The sequence below is a fragment of the Melozone crissalis genome, unplaced genomic scaffold (genome assembly GCF_028551555.1).
Source record: "Melozone crissalis strain CALT ecotype California unplaced genomic scaffold, PUWL_Pcris_2 ptg000056l_1, whole genome shotgun sequence".
Taxonomy (NCBI): Eukaryota; Metazoa; Chordata; class Aves; order Passeriformes; family Passerellidae; genus Melozone; species Melozone crissalis.
Window position 1 is genome coordinate 6,532,750 of NW_026535834.1, and position 25,004 is coordinate 6,557,753.

The following is a 25,004-nucleotide window of genomic DNA, read 5'->3' on the forward strand; positions in this document are numbered from 1 at the left end:
ACAGTGACACTACTGGCTCAGCTGGCTTAGGACCAGTGTGGGAGCCTCCCAACACCCCTCAAAAAGTGACTTTTTGGAAAGAAACCACATTGCTTTTCAGCTTGGTTCCTGTGCTGTAGCATCTGCCATGCTGTTGGCAGAGGTGGCTGCACATCCCCAGCCTGGCAGCCTTTGGCAGGTGGCACTTTGGGGTGGCAGGATGTGTGCCATGCTCCATCTTCTGCAGAATCTGTGCAGCTTGCAGCTGGAACCTGCTGATAGAGCTCACCAGACTCTGGTCCTGCCACTGTGGGTGATGCTGAGTCTGTATCTAACCCTGCAGGCTCAAGGTTTGCTTCTCTTGACTCTCTGTTCCCAACCCCTGCCATGGCAGGGACACCTTCCCCTATCCCAGGTGGCTCCAAGCCCTGTCCAGCCTGGCCTTGGACACTTCCAGGGATCCAGGGGCAGCCCCAGCTGCTCTGGGCACCCTGTGCCAGGATCTCCCACCCTCCCAGGGAACAATTCCCTCTGCTCTCTTGCTGGGAGTGAGCTGCTCACACAGCTCAGGGGTCAGGAGAGCTGTGCAGGCTGTGGAGGGTGCTCAGAGCTCTGATTAAAGCAGAGGCTGCTGTGCCTGTTGTGTGGTGTCAGGAGAGCCAGCAGCTCTGAAAATGGCAACTTAAAATCACTTGCTCCAGAGGAGGAGGCTTTAACCAAGTAGCTCTTGAGTGTGGAATGTTCCCAATTAATTAGGATGGCTCTCAGCTGGCAGAATTTGGAGTTTCATGTGCATTTGCAGCCTGCTGTATGAGCTGTTTTGTGTACCACAGAACAGCTGAGGTTGGAAAAAACCTTCAGGACTGAGTCCAACTTTTGACCAAACACCTCTATGTCAACCAGACCACATCCAGTCTTTTCTTAAACACTTCCAGCCATGGTGACTCCACCGCCTCCCTGGGCAGCCCCTTCCAATATTTAATTACCTTTTCTGTGAAGAAATTCCTCCTGAACACTTCAGAACTTGTAGCCGTTTACACAAACTTATAAAAGATGCTTCAGCTCCCCATTTTTCTTTTGATCTGTAGCACAGTGCAAGGAACCATCTCTTTTATTTTAATTTTTTTTTTTTTTGAATGTGAAGGGTATTTTTCCCAGGAATTAAGGCTGTGAAGGGGATTGTTATTTGGACCTTGACTGTATGGATTAAGATCTGCCTCATTAAATCTCTACAACCCTGTTAAAAATTTAAATTAGGATGCAGAGGTGTAAATAAAACAGGCACTTAACCCAGCATGGTTAACTAGCCTGATATTATAGTTCCTCACCAGCTCTTTGGCTATCAATTAAACTGGCAAGGAGCAGAAGGCTTAAAGCACGTGCAGAATGAATTATTAAATGGTTTTGGTCCACAATTTCCTGTTGCATCTTGTTTATTGCTCCCACTGAAATGGGAACTGCTCTCTGTTGACCTCTATCTTCTTCTCAGCAGGTGCTGGCTCATCCCTCCTTTTTCTTTGTAGCAAAAAATGATGAAAAAAGTGACAATTTTTTTGTATCAAACCCAACTCTTTTTTTTCCTTCTCTCTCTTCTGGAAGTGTTTGATACATCCACAGTTTTTCTGTACAGCCTCAGCCTCACTCCACTCATGGGCAAGAATTCCTTCCTAATCTCCAATCTAGCCCTGCCCTCTGTCAGGTTGGAGACATCCCTCTTATCCTGTCATGCATTGATCCAAATTCCCTCTCCAGCTCTCTGGGACCCTTTTTAGGCACTGGAAGGGTCCCTAAAGTTTCTCTGGAGCCTTCCCTTCTTCAGGCTCTCTGTTCTTTGTGATGTTCTGCCACTCTTCTGCCGCCAACAGGTATTTCTTAGTCTGACCCACCTTGATCCTGTTCTTTTATGTGAATTTTGTGATTTTTTTGGGGTGAATTTTGAACTGTATTAGATGTTTCTAACACAGTCTTAGATGTTTAGATTTGCCCCCCCCAAAAAATGAGAGTTCACTTAAATATCACTTCAATGCTGTAGCTTATCTCCAAGCTTGGACAAAAATAACAGATAAACCCCCACAGCTGCTATTATTGCAGTGTAATTGGGCTGCGTGAGTGAAAGTTTTTAATGAGTTTCTGTTTGTTTTAATCTGAGGATTAAGCAGTTTGCCCTCCTGGACCCAGGGAGGTGGGTGCAGATGAGCAGGAACATTTTCTGCTGGAGCTGCTCATGCCTGGTGTTGCTCATGGGGATTTTTGGGAGCTTTTGGGGCACTGCAAGAGGGGGATCAGGATGGGGAAGGAGCAGGAAATTAGACAGAAATGAGCTGAATGAGCACTCAGTCATTTTCCCTCTGGCTCCCCTTATTCCTCACAGGTTCTGAGTTAAAACCCAGAGACTGTAGCCCATAATGACAGACCTGCCCCCCCAATATTCATCATCTGTGATGGTCCAGTCTGGGCTTGTCTAGAAAATAAAGCTGGAATTAAATGTTTCCTTAACTCTTGGCCTGTTGGTTGTTCTGTTCCCAGGCAGTGGGGTTGAATTGAATGCTTCTGGAAGAGAACACCAACAGCTTTTTCCAATGAAAATGGAATTTCTGTCTCTGCTGGTGTTTTTTGGGGTTTTTTTTTTTTTTTTTCATTGTTTGGGGATTTTTTTGTGATTTGTAAAAAATCCCTATGCCCACAGCCCTTTTCCTGGGGAAGCATTTTGTTAAGACATGTTGTAAACTCTTGTATCTGCCTTCATCTGTCTTGTTCTGCCCTGTCCACTCACAGGTCATGGCCATTAAATCTGCACTGATTTGACTGCTCCTCACTTGATAAATTGCCACTTTTTGTCTTAATTTTTATCCTGATTGGTCCAACAGCAGCAAGCCAGGGAGCAAACTGGTTATTGCACATGCAATGTGTTCTGCAGCATTTTGGGTGGTTTTTTCCCCTTTAAAATAGCTTTGTGTTGCTGAGCTGAGTCTCTAGCCTGGCTCTTGAGGTGAATGCTGCTGGAGACACAGTTTGGTTTTGGTTTAGGAGGAAATCCTTGATTTTGGACAAGAGAAAATAATCTGAAGTTCCACCAGGGAAGGTTTAGGTTGGGTATTAGGGCAAAATTTAATCACTGAAAGGTGGTGGTGGAGTCAGCAGCCCTGGAGGGATCTAAGAGATGTGTGGATGTGGCACTTGGGTTAGGGTGGCCTTGGCAGTGCTGGGGGAATGTTGGACTCAATGATTTGAGAGCTTTTCTAACCTTAATGATTCTGTGGTGTGTAAATCTCTTCTATGAGAAGGGTTGTGTCCTCCTGCTTTGTGTGTAGGATCTGACCCACCAGGTTTCCTCCCAACATCCTTCTCCGGTCTCTGTGCATTGCCCAGATGCTGAAACTTCCCAAGAGATTGATTTTTCCAGAGCACAGACAACACCACATCCTGCATATCCCTTGTGTGGTTTTGCAGTGTGGGTGACTGGGCTTGCAGAACCCATCCCAGGGGGGTTTATTCTGATTTTTGGCAGAGTTTCTGTGCCTGGGTTGTTGCCCCACCATTGTTGGAGGCATCTTTTTGTGAAAATCCTTTCCTTAGGATTTTTTCTTCCTGAGAAGCTTCAGGAACAAAATGTAAACATTGATTATCTGCTGCTGTGGAATGCAACAGGTGCATCTGTGATTGGTCTCATGTGGTTGTTTCTAATTAATGGCCAATCACAGTCAGCTGGCTCAGACAGAGAATCTGAGGCAGCTGCCTTTGTCATCATTCTTGCCTTTTCTATTCTTAGCTTAGCTGAGCCTTCTGAGATGAAACCTTTCCTTCTATTCTTTTTAGTATCATTTTAGTGTAATGTATATCATTAAATAATAAATCAAGCCTTCTGAACATGGAGTCAACATTCTCATCTCTCCCCTCACCTGAAAACCCCTGTGAACACCATCACACACCATGGCCCAGCTCAGGAGCACTGCTTGGTGAGATCCTCTCCACCTTCCCAGCAGCTCTGTCCTTCCAGGCTGCCAAAGGCTCCTGGCAGCATTTTGGGGCTGCTGGATGGTGACATTGACTGATCACATGCAGGCAGCACATTAATAATGAAGGATTTGTCCCAGAAAGGCCTCCCTGCCTTGACAATCAGCTGGGATCACAGAAGCAGTGCAGAAAGTGAAGCTCAGTGGAGAAAACCCTTGGCAGAGGCTCCTTAGTGCCACAGACCGCCCCATCCCTGATCCTGTTGGTATTCACACAGCATTATTTACACATTTACATGGTGTATTAGCACACAGGGTCACCCTGCAGCACTGAGCACCACATAAAAACACAGCTAAAACTGGCAGGGATCACTGCAATCCTCTGTGGTACCTTTGAACACCTTCATCCCCTGAGTTTGGTGTGAGGGAGGGAAAGGACAGAGCAAATGACAACTGCAGGTTTTGTCCTGCAGCTTCTTCCCTTTTTAGTTTGGGTTGGGTTGTTTGTTTGGGGCTTTTTTGGGTTTTTTGGGGATTTTTTTTGGTTGGTTTGTTTGTTTGGTTTTGGTTTTTTTGGTAGGTTTTTTGGGGGTATTTTTGGTAGGTTTTTTTGTGGTTTTTTTTTTCCTTGTTTTTTAGGGGTTTTTTGAGTTTTCTTTTTGTTTGTTTGTTTTGGGTTTTTTGTTTGTTTCTTTGGGGTTTTTTGAGCTTTTTTGTGGGATTTTGGGGATTTTTTTGTGTTTTTTGAGTTTTTTGGGGTTTTTTTTGATATTTTTGGTAGGGTTTTTGGGGGGATTTTTTGGTTGGTTTTTTGGGGTTTTTTTTTTGGTTGAGTTTTTTGGGGTTTTTTGGTTTTTTTGAGGTTATTCTGGGATTTTTTGGAGGTTTTTTTGTGTAGTTTTTTGTTTTGTCTTTTTTAAAATTTATTTGGGTTTTTTTGTTGGCTTTTTTTGGGGGGGCTTTTTGTTTGGGTTTTTTTTTGTTTTGTGGGGGGGGGGGTTGTTGTTGTTTTTGTTTCTTTGGCTTTTTTTTTTTGGTTGGTTTTTTTTTTTTGGTGGGGTGGGGGTTTTTTGTACTTTGAATTCACTTTGTGCCTCTGAGTGCATCTGTCACCTTCCACTGAGAGCCTCTGGCTGCTCAGGGCACAGCAAGATCTTTCTGCTGCTGTGTGTTCAGCCCGACAGAACGATGCTTTCCTGCCTCTCCTGAGCAATCCAAGTGTTTGCAAACATTAATGGAAAATACCTAAATATAGAAACATCACTCTCCAGTGAAGGGTTCTCCAGCTGCAAACCTGCTGTAGCTCCATTGCCTTCAGCAAGGATATGAGCACAGTGGCTTCAGCTCCACCTTCTTCCAAGCCATCGCATGCCCAAAAATTGATTTTTTGGTGCTTTTACCTGCTGGATGCTGCTGGTTTGCTTCAGATTCCTCAGGTGGTGGGTTCCTGCTGGGTCAGGGAAATGCCTCACAAGGGAGGTGTGAGGGGGTCTCAGTTCTGCCTAAGCCACAGAAATCATTGTGGATGTGTAGCCTCACTTTTGGAGCAAGCACAAGGTGAAAAAGCAAATCCCATCCTCTGGATCTCACCTGTGTCAGTAATGGATCCATTCAGAGTCCCATGATAAAGCCCAGTGGTGGCTGTTTCTATTAATAAAGCTGGAAAAACTCTGCTTGAAGTGTGTTATTTTATCTCAGATCTTTCCTTGGGGCTCCCAGGTAACAAATGACAGGACAAGGAGAAAGAGCCTCAAGCTCTGCACCAAGGGAGGTTTATGTTGGATATCAGGGAAAATTTCCTTAATGAAAGGATGGTCAGGCATTGTGCCAGGCCGCCCAGTCCCCATCCCTGGAGAGGTTTAAAAGATGTGTGGATGTGGCACTTGGGGCTTAGTGCAGCATTAACAGTTGGACTCTAATCTCAGAGTAAAAACCATTCCATGTCACACAAAAATAGTTCACACTGAGCTGCACATGAAACTCTGAGTTACTTCTGAATCTGCTGGGCTTTGCACTTTCACTCCTTGCTGCGTTCAGTCTTTCCCAACAGTTTTCTTTCATTTTGCTGCTGAGGCATTTTGAAGGCCAGAAGGTGCCAGTTTAGGAGGGAAAATGTGACTTTTGTAGGAGTGTGAAGCACAAACCTCCAGCCTGAGCCTTGGCTCTGTGCTGCTCACTCCCATTTCCCACCTTATGAGTATGCCCAGCCTTCTGCACTCTGAGTTGTGCCTCCTCTGCTGAAATCCCACATTTGGGAAGTTTGTGGGGTTTTTTTTTGGAAGTGCAGCTTCCTCCTTGTGACCACCGAGTGGTGCTCTGCGCTGCACCTTGCAGCAAGGCAAGCTGCTGGCATTTCGGGATGGGGCTTAAAAAGCTGATTTCAGATGCAGGAATGAGGCAGGGAGGAGAAGGGAACCAGCTCAGAGCCTTCTCCTTCCCCCTTTGCAGGGGCTGTGCTGCAAGGATCTCATTACTCACAGCTCTCTGCTGTGCCTGCCTGCTGGCTGATGGAGCTTGGTGATCATCACATGTGATAAGTGGTCTCAGCACTTTCAATTTGGGTGTTCAGCTTGGCTGCCTGCAGGCTCTGGAGACAGGGAGATGGCTATCTGTGCCTTCAGCACTCCATCCTGGCAGGTGTGTGTCGCTGGGATTGCTAAAAATCACAAGGGGCTTCTAAAACCCTTGTCCCAGAGCAGTTTTTCAAAGATAAAATCCAATGCCTGTTCTCTCTTGGCTGCTTTTCCCACCCAGTCTAGGGAAAAGCTCTATTCCTGTTCCTCTTCTCAGGTTTTCTGGCTGTTCAGAGTCTCTGTTGGTATTTTTGGGGATTGTGCAGCATTTTGGGTGCTTTTTCCCCTTTAAAATAGCTTTGTGTTGCTGAGCTGAGTATCTAGCCTGGCTCAGTGTGAGAGCAATTTTGAGGTGATTGCTGCTGAGATACAGTTTGTTTTTGTTTTAGGAGGAAATCTTTGAATTTGGATAAAACAACCTGAAGTTCCACCAGGGAAGATTTAGATTGGATGTTCTAAAACCCTTGTCCCAGAGTAGTTTTTCAAAGATAAAATCCAATGCCTGTTCTCTCTTGGCTGCTTTTCCCACCCCGTCTAGAGAAAAGCTCTGTTCATGTTCCTCTTTGGTGTTGTGGTTGTTCAGAGTGTCTGCTGGTAAATTCTGGGATTGTGCAGCATTTTGGGTGGTTTTTTCCCCTTTAAAATAGACTTGTGTTGCTGAGCTGAGTCTCTAGCCTGGGTCTTGAGGTGAATGCTGCTGGAGATACAGTTTGTTTTTGTTTTAGGAGAAAATTCTTGAATTTGGGTAAGAGAAAACAACCTTAAGTTCCACCAGGGAAGATTTAGAATGGATATTCTAAAACCCTTGTCCCAGAGAAGTTTTTCAAAGGTAAAAATCCAGTGCCTGTTTCTTCTTGGCTGCTTTTCCCACCCTGTCTAGGGAAAAGCTCTGTTCATGTTCCTCTTCTCTGGTGTTCTGGCTGGTAAATTCTGGGATTGTGCAACATTTTTGGGTGTTTTTTTCCCCCTTTAAAATAGTTTTATGTTTCTAAACTGAGTGCCTGGCATGGCTCAGTGTGAGAGCAATTTTGAGGTGAATGCTGCTGGAGATCCAGTTTGGTTTTGTTTTAGGATGAAATCTTTGAATTTGTGTAAGAGAAAACCACCTGAAAGTTCCACCAAGGAAGATTTAGATTGGGTATTCTAAAACCCTTTTAGAAGTTTTTCAGAGATAAAAACCCAATGCCTGTTCTCTCTTGGCTGATTTTCCCAGTCTAGGGGAAAGCTCTGTTCATATTTTGGTTTTCTGGCTGTTCAGGGTCTCTGCTGGTAAATTTTGGGATTGTTGATGTCTGTGTTACTCTCAGCAGAGGGAAATTACCTGTATTCACTTGTCTTTGCAGTGAGCACTCTCCAGGTGCCACTGTCAGCTTCACAGCTGTGTATTTTGTATGAAAACATGCATTTTGACAGAGAAAAATTCTGATTTGATTCTAAATGCTGGGCACATTACAATACAGAAACTGCCTCTAAAATGCAATGGGAATTTAAGGGGCTAGCTAGCTGCATCCCTGGGAGCTCCATTAGATGCTCTGTGTGGCAGGAATGATCTTTCCAAAAGCCAGGCTCTAGCAGGGTGATGCAGCTGAATCCCAGCAGCAGCAGCTCATTTGTATGGAATACAGGAGTGAAAGGCAGCACTGGGATTGTCTTGTCTGGTGAGCTGAGGAAAACATGCAGTGGTTGGGAGCAAATCCTTGAATTCCAGGGCAGGGAGATGCCCTGGCACAGCACAGTGGGTTTATAGCAGCCACTGATTTCTCATATTCCCATCTCCTGTGATATCCCAATTTTGGAGGCCATTTAATCCAGGCTGGATTGCCACCAACCTACAGGAGCTACAACTACAGCAGAAATATTTGGGTGACAAATATAACAAATAAAGGATTTGGTTAACAAAGGGTGGTTTGTTAGTTTTTAATGCCTGCACGCAGGCTGACTACACCAGGAGGGGATTTTTTTACAGGGCTGAGCAGAGTTGGTGTAAATTAGATAAAAGTGCATAAATGCTGTGTTTCAATTCTCAGCCTTGAAAAAGGAACTGGGAGAAATTCAAAGCATGCCATTGTTCCAGATATTATCTTCCCCTGGTGGGTGGCTCCATCAGCAGCTATTAAATTGCTCCAATGCAAATTCTGGCAGAGGATGTCCCTGAGACTTTGGTAACTATAACTTGGGAAAAAAAACCCCACAAAACTGTGGGAAGGCTGGCTCTGTATTTGCCCTGCTGTAGACTTCCTTCAGCATTTGCAGCCAGTTGTGGCTGGAAATAGAAAAAAAATAGAAGAAAAATAGGAAAAAGCCTTTGGTTTGATCCACTACAGGGGTTCCTGTGTTGCCATTTTAGATCCTAGGTATGAAATATGGCTTAAATATTTATTTTTTCCTATGTTAACAGTTTTGGAATAAATGGGTATCTGCTGTAGCAGAGAATTAATGGAATCACAGAATGGTTTTGGTTGAAAGGGACCTTAAAGATCATCTTGTTTCTATGCCCACCTTCCATGGGCAGGGAGACCTTGCACTGAATTCACAAGAATTTCATCAAAGTCTCATTTATCAGCTCTCCTGTGAAGTGTTGGCTGTGTTGCCTTATTTCCAGCCCTTTCCAAAGCCAGGTGGGATCTTGGAGCAACCTGGTCCTGAAAGCTGTGCCCTTTCCAGAGCTGGGAAAGACTCAATCAATCAGTTAAACACTGAACTAACTCATTGCTGCCTCCAAGATCAGAAATCAGGGGAAGAGCATCTCTCTGTGATGGGTTAAGCAGGGAGCTCTGCAGTTACAGAAACCCAGGTGTTTTACACGTGCACATCCTTGTTTGCACCCTGCTGCTAGGAACCAAAAATTTACTGTCTTTTCCACTAATTTGAGAGTCTGAGAAGACATCTCCTTGTTCCCCAGCAAGTTCCAGTGGTGATGAGCTCCTCCAGATGAAGCCCTGTGGGTGTTTTTGCTGCCAGAGAACAGGGACAGGTTCCTGCAGCTGCTCTGCTCTGGAGGAGCTCAACCTGGTGCTCCCCACAGAGATCTGTGACCCTTCTGCTTCCCACTCCCAAAGTAACTGCTGTCCAGTTCAGAAATAAAATGATCAGCCACAAGATTTCATTTAAAGCCTTGAACATCAATGTCAAGGAATCCAAACAATTCTGTTTCAAGATTCTGTTTCTCCAGGGTAAAAAATGATTTCTGGGTTTGGACTCTTGTCCTTGCATGTTGTGCTGAATTGCAGGGAGATGCTGTGGGGCTGAAGTTTCCCCATGTTAAGATGTGAAATCATCTCCTGTGAATTGCAACTTCAATTTAAACTGCAATTGCATAAACTCTTAACCATAAGGAGAATATATAGTACAGGTGCTACTACTGCAGTGTGTCTGCTGACTCAAGTTTGCTCTCCTGTTTTGAGCTCTAGTTAAATATATTCCTTGACATTTCTTTTCTGTCTCCCTGGCCAGAGGGTGAGGAAGAGGAAGAGGATGAAGAGGAGGAGGAGGAAGAAGAGGAGGAGGAAGAGGAAGACGAGGAGGACAAAGACCTAGACCTGATGGATGAAAGCATGGAGGGTGACACAGACCTGCCAGGCTTCACAATTCCAGGAGAGACCTCCCAGGAGCCCCTGGCTGGCCTGGAGAACCCTGTGGCCCAGCTGGCTGGGGTGTCCTACCAGGTTCCTGACACCATTGAGTGGGAGCAGCAGAACCAGGGGCTGGGTAAGAGAAAATCCCTTTCCTTCTTCCTTACCCTTCACCCCTCCTGCTCTTCACTCCGCGTGAGACAATCCCTCATGCCAGCCATGGGTTGGCTCTCGAGCTGAACACAGAGCAGGGTCATTCCTGAGGAATCCCAGTTCACCCGTGACAACTGGGGGAAACTGGGATGTGTCCCAGACAGCGTGACCTGACTTGTCATTTTGGGGAAAATATGGATATTCCAATCCTGCTCGTTCATTCCCAGAGCTTAGTGTTGTCCTGCTCCAAGGTTGGACAATAAAAAACTTCTCAGGTGAGATTCCTGGGCAGATTTCAGTTCCCTTTGCCCAGGATGGGTTGGTGCAGGGATATTTGTCCTGTGGGACAGAGAAGTTGGGTATTTGCTCCTCATCCTCTTTGCTACTTCAGGACATTTGTCTGACTTAACTTTTCTGACATTTTAAGAGGTCCATTTATGGTCCAGCTTTGGGAAGCTGTGCTGGCAGTGTGAAGAGAAACCTGCAAAGCCTCTGTAAAGCTTTATAAATTTATTCCTGCTGTACATGAAGGCCCTGTGTTTAATTTCTAGCCTTACTCCACCTAGGAGTCAGTGTTTGTACGTGTGAGGTCCTTGAGATGCAGGTCAGAGCTTCTGTGGGACAAGGGAGATCCGAGAAAGGAACTTGTCCAGCTTGGCAAAAGCTCTGGAATAATTTCCCAGCATACTCAATTCCCAAGCCAAGCCCTGTCAAACACAGTGGGAACATTCCAGGTGAATTTCTGGGAGCTGAACCACATCTAGACAGAAGGTCTTTGTGTGTGACTGTTAGAGTTAGCTGTTCTGAGAAGCCCATCCAATAAAAATCCACAAAGCTTTTATATATTGTCCTTCATATATATCTATGTGATTTCTATCGCTTCCCGTGGAAGCATAATTCTGATTTTACCTGGATGTTCTCCTCAGTGATGCTGTTTCCAGCCTGCTTTAGTGATCTTGGCTTCCTTAATTGAATCAAAGATTGTGTTTCAAGAACTGTGTGGGAGGTTTGATTTCCAGACCTCTGTGGGAGAGTTGGCCTTTGAAGGGGAGATTGAGTTTGCAGCAGGACTGATCCCTCTCTGTCACACTAAATCCTGCTTGAAAAGCACTCTGTTGGGTGGTGGCTGTGTCAGGGCTGTGTCAGGGCTGTCTCACATGTCCTGCTGTTCCCCTGGATTTGTGTGAGGGGAATAATTTGAGTCCTTAAGGGTTTCTGGTTGTCTTTGGCAAGCTGGGTGAAAGAGATGTGTGGTGCTGCTGTATGTGACAATGTTTGCCATGAACATGCAAAGAGTTGTATGTGACAATGTTTGCCACCAGCTTTGGGGTTACAGAGGAGGTTCTGTGCCAGACACAGCTCATAGTTTGTGTCTGGGCTGCAGTCACAGCTGCATTTCCAGCTGCTGGAGGAAGAGGCTCAGGGCAGGAGCTGCAGATCTGGTACAGCAGGCAGGGGAGGAAGCAGTGACCAGGTGTCACAGACATCTTTTATGGAAAATCCTTTCCTTAGGATTTTTCCTCCTGAGAAGCTGGGAGACCTCAGGAACAAAATGTAAACATTGATTATCTGCTGCTGTGGAATGCAACAGGTGCATCTGTGATTGGTCTCATGTGGTTGTTTCTAATTAATGGCCAATCACAGTCAGCTGGCTTGGACAGAGAGCCCAAGTCACAAGCCTTTGTTATCATTCTTTCTTATTCTATTCTTAGCCAGCCTTCTGATGAAATCCTTTCTTCTATTCTTTTAGTATAGTTTTAGTGTAATATATATCATAAAATAATAAATCAGCCTTCTGAAACATGGAGTCAGATCCTTGTCTCTTCCCTCATCCTAAAACCCCTGTGAACACGGTCACAACCAGGGCCTGGTGCTGTTTCTCAGACCCCTGAAACGGCTTCTTTGCAGAAGTTTCAGACAAGGAATTAACAGACTAGATGGTAAAAGGCAGGATGATTCTCCCCACCTTATGTTTTATTGACTTCCCTGTGCAGTGTGAGCTGGGTCAGCATCACAGTGATGGCTCTGCAGCACTGGGCACATGAGGATTTTGGTGTTCTCTGGAACTCACTAGATCCAAGTGGTTGGGATTTCCTTTTGTTTTTAGGCTGCTCCAGCCAGTACAACACCCATGAGGGTGAGGATGAGGCTGTGGCTGAGCTGAGTTCATTTTTAGGAGTTAGGTGGGACTTTTGTGCAGTGCTGTGCTGGCAAAAAAAGAGGGCACACAGTGGTTTCAGCCTCTCTGCTTGTGACTCAGCCCTCTGATTCCAGCAGGCAGGCACTTCTGTAAAAAGCCATTTATTCTTTTCCTGTCCAGGTGACCTCAGTGCCTCAGTGTCACAGGAGAGTGACACTGCTCCTTCCCCATCTGCAGTGTGCTGCTGCTCAGCAGTACTATTAAGAGAAAGGGAATTTATTTATGTTTTAGAGGCACAAAGGAAATGGAACTAGATGAGGAGATGGGAGCTAAATGATCTTTAAGACCCCTTCCAACCCAAGCCATTGCATAATTCTGTGATTCTGTGAAAACCAAGGGCTTGCATGGGCTCACACTGATAACCTAAATCCATGGAAGGAGCTGAACCCAGGGGGTGAGAGCTGATTTCCTGGCAGTGAGTGAGGAATGGGAGATGGTTCTGCAGGGCTGCAGCCCTTGCCCTCTCCAGCTTGTGCCAGGTGAGGATTTCTGCCCTGGATCCCAGCTCTGGACTCGTGGCACACATCAGGCTGCCTCTGTGTCCATGCCTGGTCCTTGATGGAGAGGGTTTGGGAGAACAGGAAAGATGGGAAAAAGCATAAAATGGGTGGTTAAGAACAGAAGAAACCCCCCCAAAACCTGTCAGGAAGCTGGAGGAGCTGCTCCCATTGTTCTGCTGGAGCACCTGGAGACACCAGACTCACTGTGAAAGACTTGTTAAGCTTTAGATCTGCTGGCTGGGCTATTTTTTCCTTTGAAACCCTTTTTCTCCAGGTGATTTTCATCTTTGAAGATCCAGTTCTTTTAATTTGGGGACTGCTTTGTAACTGCTGGACATGCCCAGAAGAGCTCTGTGTGTCTCTTCCTTCCCTAAACAGCCCTGGGATGTGAAGAATTTCCCTTTTTGTGTAAATTAAGCAGGGTTTGGAAGGGGAAGTTGTTCTGTTTCACCTGGGATACAGCATTGGAAAGGGAGACCTGAGGGAAGGTGACAGCACCCAACAGAGGGGACAACATCCAAGCACCAAACTTTTACAGCTGGCATTTTCCATTCTTAAAACACTTTTCACACTTTTCTTCCTCCTGGGGATGCTTCTGTCCTCTAGCCTTCAGAAATTTGACATTTAATGCTAAAATCTGGGGTGCAGAAGAGCCCAGAAGTGTTGGAATAGCTGTTCTCAGGCCAGTTATTATCCAGGCTGCTTGCTCTGATGGCTGACACAACTGCAGATCCCTGGAGAACGAGGAGCTTGATCCACAAAACAGCTTGGCAGAGCAAGAGACAGCTTGGATTTTTGTAGTGGTCAATAAGAAGGCACTGGAGGAACAAAATCATTAAAAATGTCAGTTCTGGGCAGTCAGATGGTCCCACATTAACTCCAGCTGAGCAAAAGCCATTTATTAGTGCCAGTAATGAGACTGACAGTTTTACAGCCCATCAACTGGCTCTCTAACCAGCAGTATAAAGGCAAAGAGTAAAGCAGAAAATGAGAAAATCTCTGCATTTATAAAATAGAATTTCACCCTCCAAAAGCCATCCTGGCACCCTGCAGCTCTGGGGGAGCAAGGTCTGAATGTGATTTGGGATCTGGTTTGGTGTCACAGGTTACCAGTGAAGGGCAGAGCAGCACTTTTGGACCTCTCTGCATTCCCTGTGAGGTGGCTTTGGTACTTGTTTCTTTATTTATATGTAGGTGGTGTGTGGTAGGCAAACACTGAACACCTGGAGAGCGTCAGAAGAACCAGGTGGATTAATGTGAATTTTCAGGGAATAAATAAAAATACCTGATCTTCCCCTGCTCCCTCTTTTGTGATGCATTGCCAGAGAAATGCAGTTGGCTGAGGTGGGTTCAGACCTGGTGAGCAGTTTATGGTCCTTTAGTTTAGTTTAGTTTAGTTTAGTTTAGTTTATGGTCCTCATGCATCTCAGAGCAGGTGGATTTTGCTGTGCAGCTCCAAGGAGATCAAACCCCTCTGCTCTGTTGGTGGTGGCTTCTTCCCCCCCTTCTCAAGAGTGTTTATTCCCTCAGTTCTGTGAGAATTCCTAATTTAACAAGAATGAGCCAAGAGGAAAATGGCCTCAGACTTCCCAGCTATTTCCTGATGCCTCAGTGCTGCCTGTCCTCCACATCCCAAGGGGAATAACTCCTGCCATCCACAGTAGGTAGCAGCAGATCTAGAACAAGTTTAAGCCTTTAATTTTACCCCATTGGGGCATGCAGTGGTTTGCTTTGTGCATTTAAAAGGTATGGAGTTGGTGGTTTATTCTTTTTCCATTTAGGGTGCACTTGATGTAATATTTCTATGTTTGCTAACTTGGCTTTGCACCTTTGTCTCCATCAACCTGCAGTTCCATATTACATCTGGATTTACTCTTTGTGGTGGCTTGTGTGTATGCTAGGTGCTATTCTGTATTTTTTATTTTTATTTTTACCTAAATTAATTTTTGTCCAGGTCTGCCATTCTTTAGCTGACCCTTTGGGGTGTTCTTTGCATCCACCTGTTCATGGCAATTCCACATCACAGGGTTGTAGCTTGTGAGAAGGTGCCTGGTTCCACAGCATTTATTTTTGATTTCCATCTTCCCATGGAGGAATTGCACACAGGGGAGTTTGGACCATCCCTGTGGATAGGATTTAGAGATTAAACAAACAAAAAAAAAAAACCAAAACAAACCAGCAATTTAGGAAGAAGTTATGAAGTGTGACAATATAATCCTCAACTTGTAGTTTCCAAAATAGAAACCATGTCTGTGTTTCATGTACTGCTGTGGGTAGGACATCAGTTCTCACTATAATGGAAGGTTGTATAACTCTCTCAGGTAATGACAAAGCACTTGCATAATAAACACACTTCTGGAATGTGAATTTTTATATATATTTTTAATATAATGGATAAAAAATATTTGCAGCTCTGAGCAGCTCCTAACAGAGAAAATAGCTCTCATTGTGTTGCAGATCTGTGGTCACAAATTGCACTGCATAAACCATATAACAGATGCCTCTGGTTAATGATGGGGAGGCAGAGGAGCAGAAGGACAGTAGAGGAAGATGATGAATGTTTGAAATGTCATTTTTTACAGGAAGATAGGATTAATGCTTTTATGGGCAAAAATAACCAGCATTAGGAAGGCAGGAGCTGAGACTCAGAAATTAGTAATATGTTCTTTAATTGCTGCCCCAAATGGATCTATTTTAAGTACTCTTACAGCTCATGGCAGTGGAACATTGGAGTGCCTTTTAATCTTTAATGCATTTATCTCCTTAATCACCCTGGGAAGGCTCATCTGTGCTTTAAAGGTGGTGAGAAAACCACAGAGAGGCCCAGTGACCCCTCTGGTTTCACAGGGGAGCCTTTGCAGAGTGGGGATTTGAAGGAGGGGAATTAAATGAGTGCTTGGCATTGCCTTTCCCTTCTGGGGGCAGGATGTGCACACCTGCATTTCTGCTGGAATGGACCCTCAGAGTCCCCATCCTGACAGTCCACAGGAATGCCAGGTGGGAGAGGCTGGCAGGAGCCAGGGTGAGCAGTGTAACCAGCAAATTTCCCTTCCCCACGTGCTCCAAGGGCAGCTGCCTGCAGCAATCCTCTGTCCAGGTATTTATGGCAGTCCTGTGGCCGTGCAGGCTCTGGGTTCCACATGGCTGCAGACAGAAAAGAGCAGTCTCAGGAACAGAGATGATTATTCTTCCTGTCTTTTCTGGGTGCTCCAAATAATTTATACAGTTCCATATGTTCCTTGCTAGCTCCCTTTTCCTCTCCCAAGCAGCAGGGAAGCTCCCACCATCAATCTGTGCCTAACTCAGGTTTCTGTCCCTCCTGAGGGATGTGCACTCCATTTGGAATTGCTTCTTTTTTACTTAAGAGATTGTTCATGGTTGCATCTTAATCCTGGAGCAGACTGATATTTAATCAGGTTTGTCTTGTCCGGGGGAATTGTGCATGCTGTGTGTGAGCAGTGAGGATCCTCTCTGCCAGCTCAGGGTGACATTTGCTGTTACAACAATAAAGCAGCTCCCAGGAGGGGACAATTCACATCTGAGATGGCTTTTACTCCTTGTCAGATCTAATTCCAAGGTGGTTTGGGGAGTGTTTCTCTCTAATATTTCTTATTTCTTCAAGCTGCACAGCCCTGTGCTGGGATCTTGGTCAGTGGGACCCTAGAGGAGACACAAAACTCGGACAGTTCTGAGCCCTGTGGTCCTGACCCACCACCCTTTGGTGCTCTTCCCTTTTCCATCCAGCACAAGACTGCTGTGCCCTTGGGAATGAGGCCAGTGTGTGTCAGAGGGAATGTGACAGTGTTCACAGGGGTCTCAGGTTCAAGGATGAGATGAGGATCTGACTCCATGTTTCAGAAGGCTTGATTTATTATTTTATGATATACATTACATTAAAACTATACTAAAAGAATAGAAGAAAAGGTTTCATCAGAAGGCTGGCTAAGAATAGAATAGCAAAGAATGATAACAAAGGTTTGTGGCTCAGACTGTCTGAGCCAGCTGACTGTGATTGGCCATTAATTACAAACATCCAACATGGCCCAATCACAGATGCACCTGTTGCATTCCACAGCAGCAGATCATCATTGTTTACATTTTGTTCCTGAGGCCTCCCAGCTTCTCAGGAGGAAAAATCCTAAGGAAAGGATTTTGCAGAAAAGATGTCTGTGACAGGGAAGACAGGAGCAGTGTGTCTGCTCTGTGAGCTGGGATGGGGAGATTCCAACCCCAGAGTGTGGTATTTGCTGGGTCACCAGGAGGAATTGGGAATTGAGAATCTGACTCCATGTTCTTAGAAGGCTAATTTATTATTTTATAGTATTATATTATATTATATTATGCTATACTAAGCTATACTAAAGAATAGAGAAAGGATACAGACAGAAGGCTTAACAAGATACCAGTGAAAATCTCGTGACTCTCCAGAGTCCTGACACAGCTGGACTGTGGTTGGTCATTAAATAAAAACAATTCACCTGTTGGATAAACAATCTCCAACCACACTCCAAAGCAGCAAAACACAGGAGAAGCAATCAGATAATTATTGTTTGCCTTTTTCTCTGAGGCTTCTCAGCTTCCCAGGAGAAGAAATCCCGGTGAAGAGATTTTTCAGAAAATATGACAGTGACAACGGAGCATGAACCCCTGATGAGCTGGAGCCACGTCCTTCCCCTTGGAAACACCTCAGCTCTTGTCCTCAAGGCAGAAATCAAGGCTAAGGGAAGGGATGGAGATGAGGGAAGTGTTTGAGTCCCATCCCTGAAGGGATTTAAGAGCTGTGTGGATTTGGCACTTGGGGACATGGGTTAGTGGTGGCTTGGCAGTGCTGAGGAAATGGTGGGTCTTGATCTTTGAGGGGCTTTTCCAACTAAACAGTCCTGTGATCCTAAGAGTAAATCAGAAGATTAGAGGGTGTCTAGGTGATTCCCAGCTCAGCTATCAGAAACAGGTGACACAGAGCTGCTGCTCACAACAATCAGGCTGATATTTTACCCTGACATTTTTGTTGGAGTGTGTTGGGAAGCAGCAGCACTAAAACATCCTTGGAAATATTACTTTGAAGCACCAGCCCTTCCACAATGTTTATGCACCCAGTTAAACCCGTGTCAGAGGAAGACTAAGCCCGTTTGTTACCAGCCATTAAGTGCTGTCTCCAGGGGCTGGGGGAGGATTTAGAGGCATTTTCTCATTTTTGGCTCTCCCTGCCCACAGAGAAGATGGAACCCCATCAGACAATGTATTAAACTGAAGTTACTGGCTATTGCAGGGAAGAGATCCTGTCCATCCACAGCATTTCTGCTTCTTTTCCTTCAGTTTGGAGAGAGTTGGAATCTGAAATGCAGGGAGCTCTCAGAGCTTTGGGCCTGTGAGCAGAAGCTTAGAATTAAACACAGGATTTGATTTGAGACCTTGGAAGAGGCTTCCAGACTTTGGTGCTAGAAGTGAGAATGTGGATTTATAGTTTAAAGCAGAAACACATTAAGTTAAGAATAGGAAAGTTTAGAGTTTTAGAGTTTAAGATCTAAAAAAATAAAAGCAGTTACAAAGGCAAAGAAGGAATTTAGAATGCAGCACTGTAGGTTTGTGTGCCATAACATGATTGGCTAAGAAAGCTTACTCTGTAGCATGAGTCCATAATACAAAATATTTAAGGATTGGGTAAAAACATAAATATCTTTGTTGGCAGTGTTTCATTGGTCAATAAATCCCTAAAAAGTCTTGTAACTACAAATCTTGTGACCTTCTGAGCCATGCAGAAAATATGTGAGCCAAGCTCACCCTTCCTGCCTACGTGGAAGAAAAATAAATCACATCATCTAAAAAACTCAGAGGTCCCATCTCTAAATCATTCAAAATTCCTTCAGAAATCCCCACAGAGAGAGTTGGCATGAAGGCATGGAGAAATCATCTGCCAGGCTGTGGGAGGAAAGAGAGAATTTTGGTCACCATGGTTGGTGTTGGAAAGTTTCTAATGGATGAATCCAAGTCTGAGGGCTGCTGGGAATCCTGCCTGTCCTAATCCCCACTACCCTGCTAGGCAAAAATTCCCTGAAATACCTGCAGGGAGGATTCAGCAGCTTCTCTGGTGGAAACATCTGTGGAAGACTGTTGGAACCCTGGTTACTGAGACTTTCAGACTTTCTGTGCTGACAGGCACTGAGCCCCAAGAGAACACTGCATTGACCTGAGGCCATGGAGAAGGCTTCCAAAATTGAATGATAGCACTGGGATTATGAGTGTGTAATTTGAATAGAAGTGTGTAATATCGCAGAGTGGAAAACTCAGAGTTTAAAGTTTTAGAATATAGCAATATATATAAAGCAAGATGGAGGTTTTAGGGTGGAGGCTGCTCCTTCTTCTTCTTCTTCTTCTTCTCCATGTGTTTGGGTGGTTTTGTGTAATTGGATAAAAAAGTCCCCATTGCAAGCCACAAGTAATTAGTTATTGAGTTAAAAGTAAAAATAATTTAAGTGTCTTTTCTTAATTGGACAGTTTATCCTTATAAAGCCTTGTAGAAAGAGAAAGATACAGCTCCATTTTTAGTTTGTTTGTGTGAAGTGCTGTAGAACTCACAGTTAGTGAAACTGTCATATAGATAAGAACTAATAAACATCTAAATCCAAACAAGAAATACCATCTCACACATTTAATCCTAACCCTAACAAAAAAAACCCCAAAACTCAACAGAAGACTCCCCTGCACAGCTCAGGGAGGGGAGCCTTGGGTGATGTTTGTGTACATAGAGTGTTAGGGAAGGTTTAGTAAGGGGAACCCTTCACCAAAAATTGTCAAGTCTAGGGAAATTACTGTGTCACCAGCCCTGGAAGTGTTCAAAAAACTCCTGGATATGGTTTAGTGATGGAAATGGTGGTTGGTGCTGGGTTGGTGGTTGGTCTGGATGATCTTTGTCATCTTTTCCAGTGTTAATGAATTTATGAAATTCTCCCTCCTTGGCTTGCTGGGCAGCACAGAAGGGCAGCTGCAGCAGCACCAGGCTTCTGGATTTCTGGATTTCCCAGCTTCTGGATTTCCCAGCTCAGGAACACTCCTAAAAAGCTTTCTGCTGCACCTCCAGTTGCTCTTGTCAGCCCAAGAAAGCAAAGTTAGAAATCTCAGGCACGTGTCTGAGCATTTCTGACCTTCCCCAGCTGTCTGCCTCTATCCATCTGTTTGACACCTCCTTTAAAGTCAGCATGTGTCACAGTCAGTACCTTGGAGCATGACTTTGCATTTGCTGCTCCAGGTGATTTATCTTGGGGTGGTTTTTTTTGCCTGGATTCAGGGATAGGGTCCATTAGCCAGCTCAGGGCTCCGTGCTGCAAAGGCTGGGCTGCATCTGCTGCCCAGGCACCATCTGGGTCCCTGCACAGCACGGGGAGGCAGGAATCCTTCTGGGCTGTCAGCTGCCTTGGACTGCCTGTCCCCTTGCCTGTCAGCCCCACGGGAATGTAAATCATGGTGGTTTTGCTCTCTCTTTAGCCTGCAGCAATCCTGTCCTTTCCCATCCCTGCAGAGGCACATATTTACGTGTGTCACTCCTCAGTGTGCTCTGCCTCTTCTGCCACCCTGCAGTTTCTCCATGTCAGAAAACTTGGCTCCATTTAGGCAGAGGAGCTGGTTTTGGGCCCCTCTCTCCCTTTAGATTTCAGCAGTCACTCTGCTTGATTGAAGAGCCCAGGGCTGTGCCTTCCCTGGGTCAGGGTTACTCATTTTCCCTTTGTGTGCCTGTCTGGGTGGCCTTTGCCATGTCACAAGAGGCTTGTCCTTACACTGGAGAAATCACATTAATTTTCTAATAGTGATCTATACTGCACTGCAAAAACCTGTCTGTTTTCATGGCATTTAAAAAATGGAGAGAGGGGAATGTGAAGGTTCAGCAGCCTGGAATTGCCTCTGTCCTTCTGGGGATTTACATCAGAGGCTGAGCTTTGGGGTTAAAATGTTGGCCCCATGGCAGAGCTGGTGAGAGAAAAATGGAGGAAAAGAGCTTTTTGCAACAAGTGGCAGGGACAGAGAGGGTAATTTATTGAGAGGGTAATTTTAAAATGTTCCTTCCTAATGAGAATGTGGATGCACTTTCTGCTTGGACAGTGCAAACCACAAATGACTGATGCTAAACCTGTCTCCCCTCTGGTGCTCACTCTGATTAAGACTCCTTAAGAATCAAAGGAGATCCAAGTTATTTCCTGGAAGGATGCTCTCTCTCTAAAAAAAAAAAAAAAATATATATATATATATATATATATATATATATACACATATATATATATATATACACACACATATATATATATACACACATATATATAAATATATATATATAAATAATCTATATCTGTATCTATATATACACACATATACATATATATTTATATATATACATATATATTAATATATATAAATATATATATTAAATATAGGTATAAACTATATTAAATATATTTTTATAGAAATTATGTTTTATAATTATATATAAATATAAAAATATAAAAATTATATTTATAAATTATATTTTATATGATTTTAAAATATATATACATATATATATATATATGCACACACACACACATATATATATATACACATATATATATGTGTGTGTGTGTGTGTGTAGAAGTTCTGCTCTACCTGAAGAGTGAGTTAGGAGCATATATTGGAAATAAGCAAATTGCTCACATTTTTGTCTGACAATAAAATAATTACCACACACCTCCAGCAGTTGTTGTCTTGCAAAGATGCTGAGTATCAACATGAATCACAGACGGGGTCGATAGGGTGAGAATTACTGGAGGTTTTGGTTTCTTTTTTCTTTTTTCTTTTCCCTTCCTTGTTTTTGAGTAATTCTAATCACAGCCTCATCCGAGCCTGGTCTGTAATAAAGAGTTTCAGCCAGGCTGTTCCCTGATAGCCTATCATTTATTTTAATATACCAGCAGCACCATCTGTGCTTGAGGCTTTATCACTGTGAGTGAGGCCAAGAGGTTGAGTCCTTTTTGAGGCCGTTTTTACAAATCGCCTTTTCCCTTCTGACCACTCAGGTGTGTGAATGGACTGGTTTTGCAGGAGTGGCTGCTCACCCTTGTGTTTCTTGTCCCTGTTTATTTAGCAATGTCACATGTTGTGCCATATAATAATATAATATAATATACTATATAATATAATATAATATAATAGAATATCAATTTCATCATTAATTATATAACATTATATGATATAATTGAATATGATATGATATGATATGATATGATATGATATGATATGATATGATATTGCTATACTAAAACTATACTAAAGAAAGAGAAAGGATCCATCAGAAGGCTTAACAACAATGAATAATGAAAAACACTTGACTGACTCCTCAGTCTGACACAGCTGGCTGTGATTGGTCATTAAGTAAAAACAATTCACATGAAACCAATCAAACATGCACCTGTTGGTAGACAATGTCCAGACCACATTCCAAAGCAGCAAATACAGGAGAGGCAATCAGATAATTCTTATTTACATTTTTTTTGAGGCCTTTCAGCTTCCCAGGAGAAGAAATCCTGGCAAAGGGATTTTTCAGAAAATATGACAGTGACACCCCTCAATGGCTTTGGTGTTGCTCTGGTTTAGGAGTGAGGAGATCTCAGTGTCTTCCCTTTCAATCCCACCAGGAACTGTTTTTTCCTGAGAGTTACTTTGCCCTGCTCGATCCTGGCTTTCCTTACAATTACCCATAAGAAAATTCAGGAAAATTACAAGATAGGGTTCAGTATAAATATCCTGTCAGGAAAATAACTCCCTTGTGGGTTTTGTAATTTTCTGTTAAACACAATTTAATTTTCTGGTTAAATACTGTCTCTTTTGATTTTTTGGTTTTAGGGAGTGTTGGGTAGAGGGTCAAGTATCATGTTAGACCTAGTGGGTATCCTGAGGAAGCTTTCTGGTTATATTTGCCCTCCCATAGCCAGAACATGTCCCTGTGTGTGCTGTTTCACCTCTCAAGTCGCAGTTTGCACTCTCCATGGAGAGTCAACCCTGCTCCAGTACAGCTGGAGGGACTTTTCCAACCTAAACAATCCTGTGATTCTGTAATTGCAGTCTGGAGCAGGAGAGGCAGGGAGCTAACTGAACTTTTGGTAGACAGAGGCAGCCAGGAGCATGTTTTGCTGAGATCTTGATGGAGCAAAGTCAGAATCTCAGCTGGCAAAATCAGCATTGCTCTGGTGAATGCTCTGGTTCCACAGCCTTGGAGCTGCAGAGGGATCTGGGATCTTCTCTGGGACCATCCTTGTGTCTGATTTCAGCCTTTGCCTCCTGACAAGCTCAGAGCAAGAGCCCCAGGGGTTGTTTGGGCCAGGCTGGATGTCTCAAACCCTGCCAGAAGGATTAACAAGAATGAAGACCTTGTGACTGACTCCTCAGTCTGACACAGCTGATGGTGACAGCCCCAAGCAGCCAGAAATGCCTTTGGGGCAGTGCAGGGTTTGGGGTGCAGCTCCAGGATCCTTCCCAAGGCCCTGCAGGAATTCTGTCCCCAGAAATGTCCCTGGAGCTGTGACTGCAGCTGGTGGGAGCTCCTGGGGCAGGGCATGGACATGGCCTGGCACACACAGTGGGATTTGATGATTTTAGAGGTGTTTCCCAGCCCTGCTGGTTCTGTGGGATGCTGCAGCACCATCCCTCCAAACCAGAGCAGGCAGCCCCAAACTGGAGTCAGCTGCAGGAGGAAAAGCACATTCAGTGGGACTAATTAACAGCAGCAGTGATTAGTTATTAAGGTTTGGTTAGTCACTTCTGTGTGGGCTCTGAAGATGAATGTGAGGGTTTAAAGAACAGTGGGATTTTCCATTTTTTTAATATAATCTGAATGTTCTTCAAGCTCCTGCTTGTTCCATCAGTATCCAGCAGTTCTCCTGGATATATTACATGGTGTGGGTGGGCAGGAGAGTTTCCCTGTCCTCATCTCCCTGGGATGAGCCAGCAGAGGTCTGCAGCTACCTGGATTGCTCCTGAGGGTGCTGGAGTCCCCTCTGATGGCCTGGCAGCTCAGGTGTTCCCCTCCTCTGCTCTTCACTGCCCAGAAGGTAGATTGGATATTATGAAAATATTCATTAACCAGGGTATTGTCCAGCACTGGCAGAGCTGCTGCCCAGGGAAAGGGTGATGTCCCTGGAGGGATTTAAAAGATGTGGATGTGGCACTTGGGGACATGGGTTGAGGGTGGCCTTGGCAGTGCTGGTTTGACTTGGTGATCTTAGATGGCTTTTCCAACCTTAACAATTCTATAGTTGTATGATTCTAAAAGCAGATTTCACTCCAGGGTTCCCAGGTGATCAATGTTGGAGCCATCCTGCCCTGAGCTGGGATGCAGAGATGTTCCCCACCTCAGATGTTCCCCACAGTCCCTCTAAGCTTGGGATGGGTGGGTGTTAATGCTCAGGGTAAATAAATGAGCAAAATAGGGTTTATTTATGACTGGATAAGAAGGAAAGCCTGGATAATGTTCCTGAAATTCTGGAGAAAATCCAAGGGGCAGTCAAGTTCCAGGGGGAAATTTAGGCTGAGAGTTGTTTTTGTTGTTAGTCCTGTAATTTGAATGGCAAACTGGGGACTTGTGGCAGAAAGGAGAAATTAAAGCAAAGCCTCTGCTCCAAATCCTTATGAGAGAAAGGGGAGGATGATATAGTAGGAGCAGTGGCCTGGAGGGATGTGGAGGGTAAAGAACAGAGAGAAAAATAACAACCAGCATTTTTAACTCTGAATGCTCTGTGCCATTCTGCCCCTCTGTGCATCTGGAAAGGGACACAGCAGAGATGGGAAGGGTATGGGGAAAAAGGAGGATAACAAAAGGATAAATTAACATGGATGGAGAGGAGAAATGGGATTGTGTGCAAGGAGTGACTGCAGAGATCTTGTCCAGAGTGCCAGGAGGGTGTGCAGGGGCAGTGTTGCTGTGTGCTGTCCTGTGCCATTCACACTCTCTCCAAAAATCCCTTTGCCCAGGATTTTTCTCCTGGGAAGCTAAGAAGCCTCAGAGAAAAGGAAAACAATTCTTATCTCATTTGCTTCTCCTGTGTTGTGCTCAT

The 25,004-nt window shown here is 44.4% G+C and overlaps 1 protein-coding gene across 2 annotated transcripts in view; it reads left to right on the top strand.

Moving 5' to 3' along the window:
• Positions 1-25,004, top strand: part of ARMH4 (armadillo like helical domain containing 4) — a 62,226-nt gene that overhangs the window by 12,703 nt on the left and 24,519 nt on the right. For both annotated transcript variants that reach the window (XM_054286771.1, XM_054286773.1), the window contains exon 5: positions 9,959-10,213. In XM_054286771.1, coding sequence (XP_054142746.1) covers positions 9,959-10,213 — 255 coding nt within the window. The remainder of the gene's footprint in view (positions 1-9,958; positions 10,214-25,004) is intronic.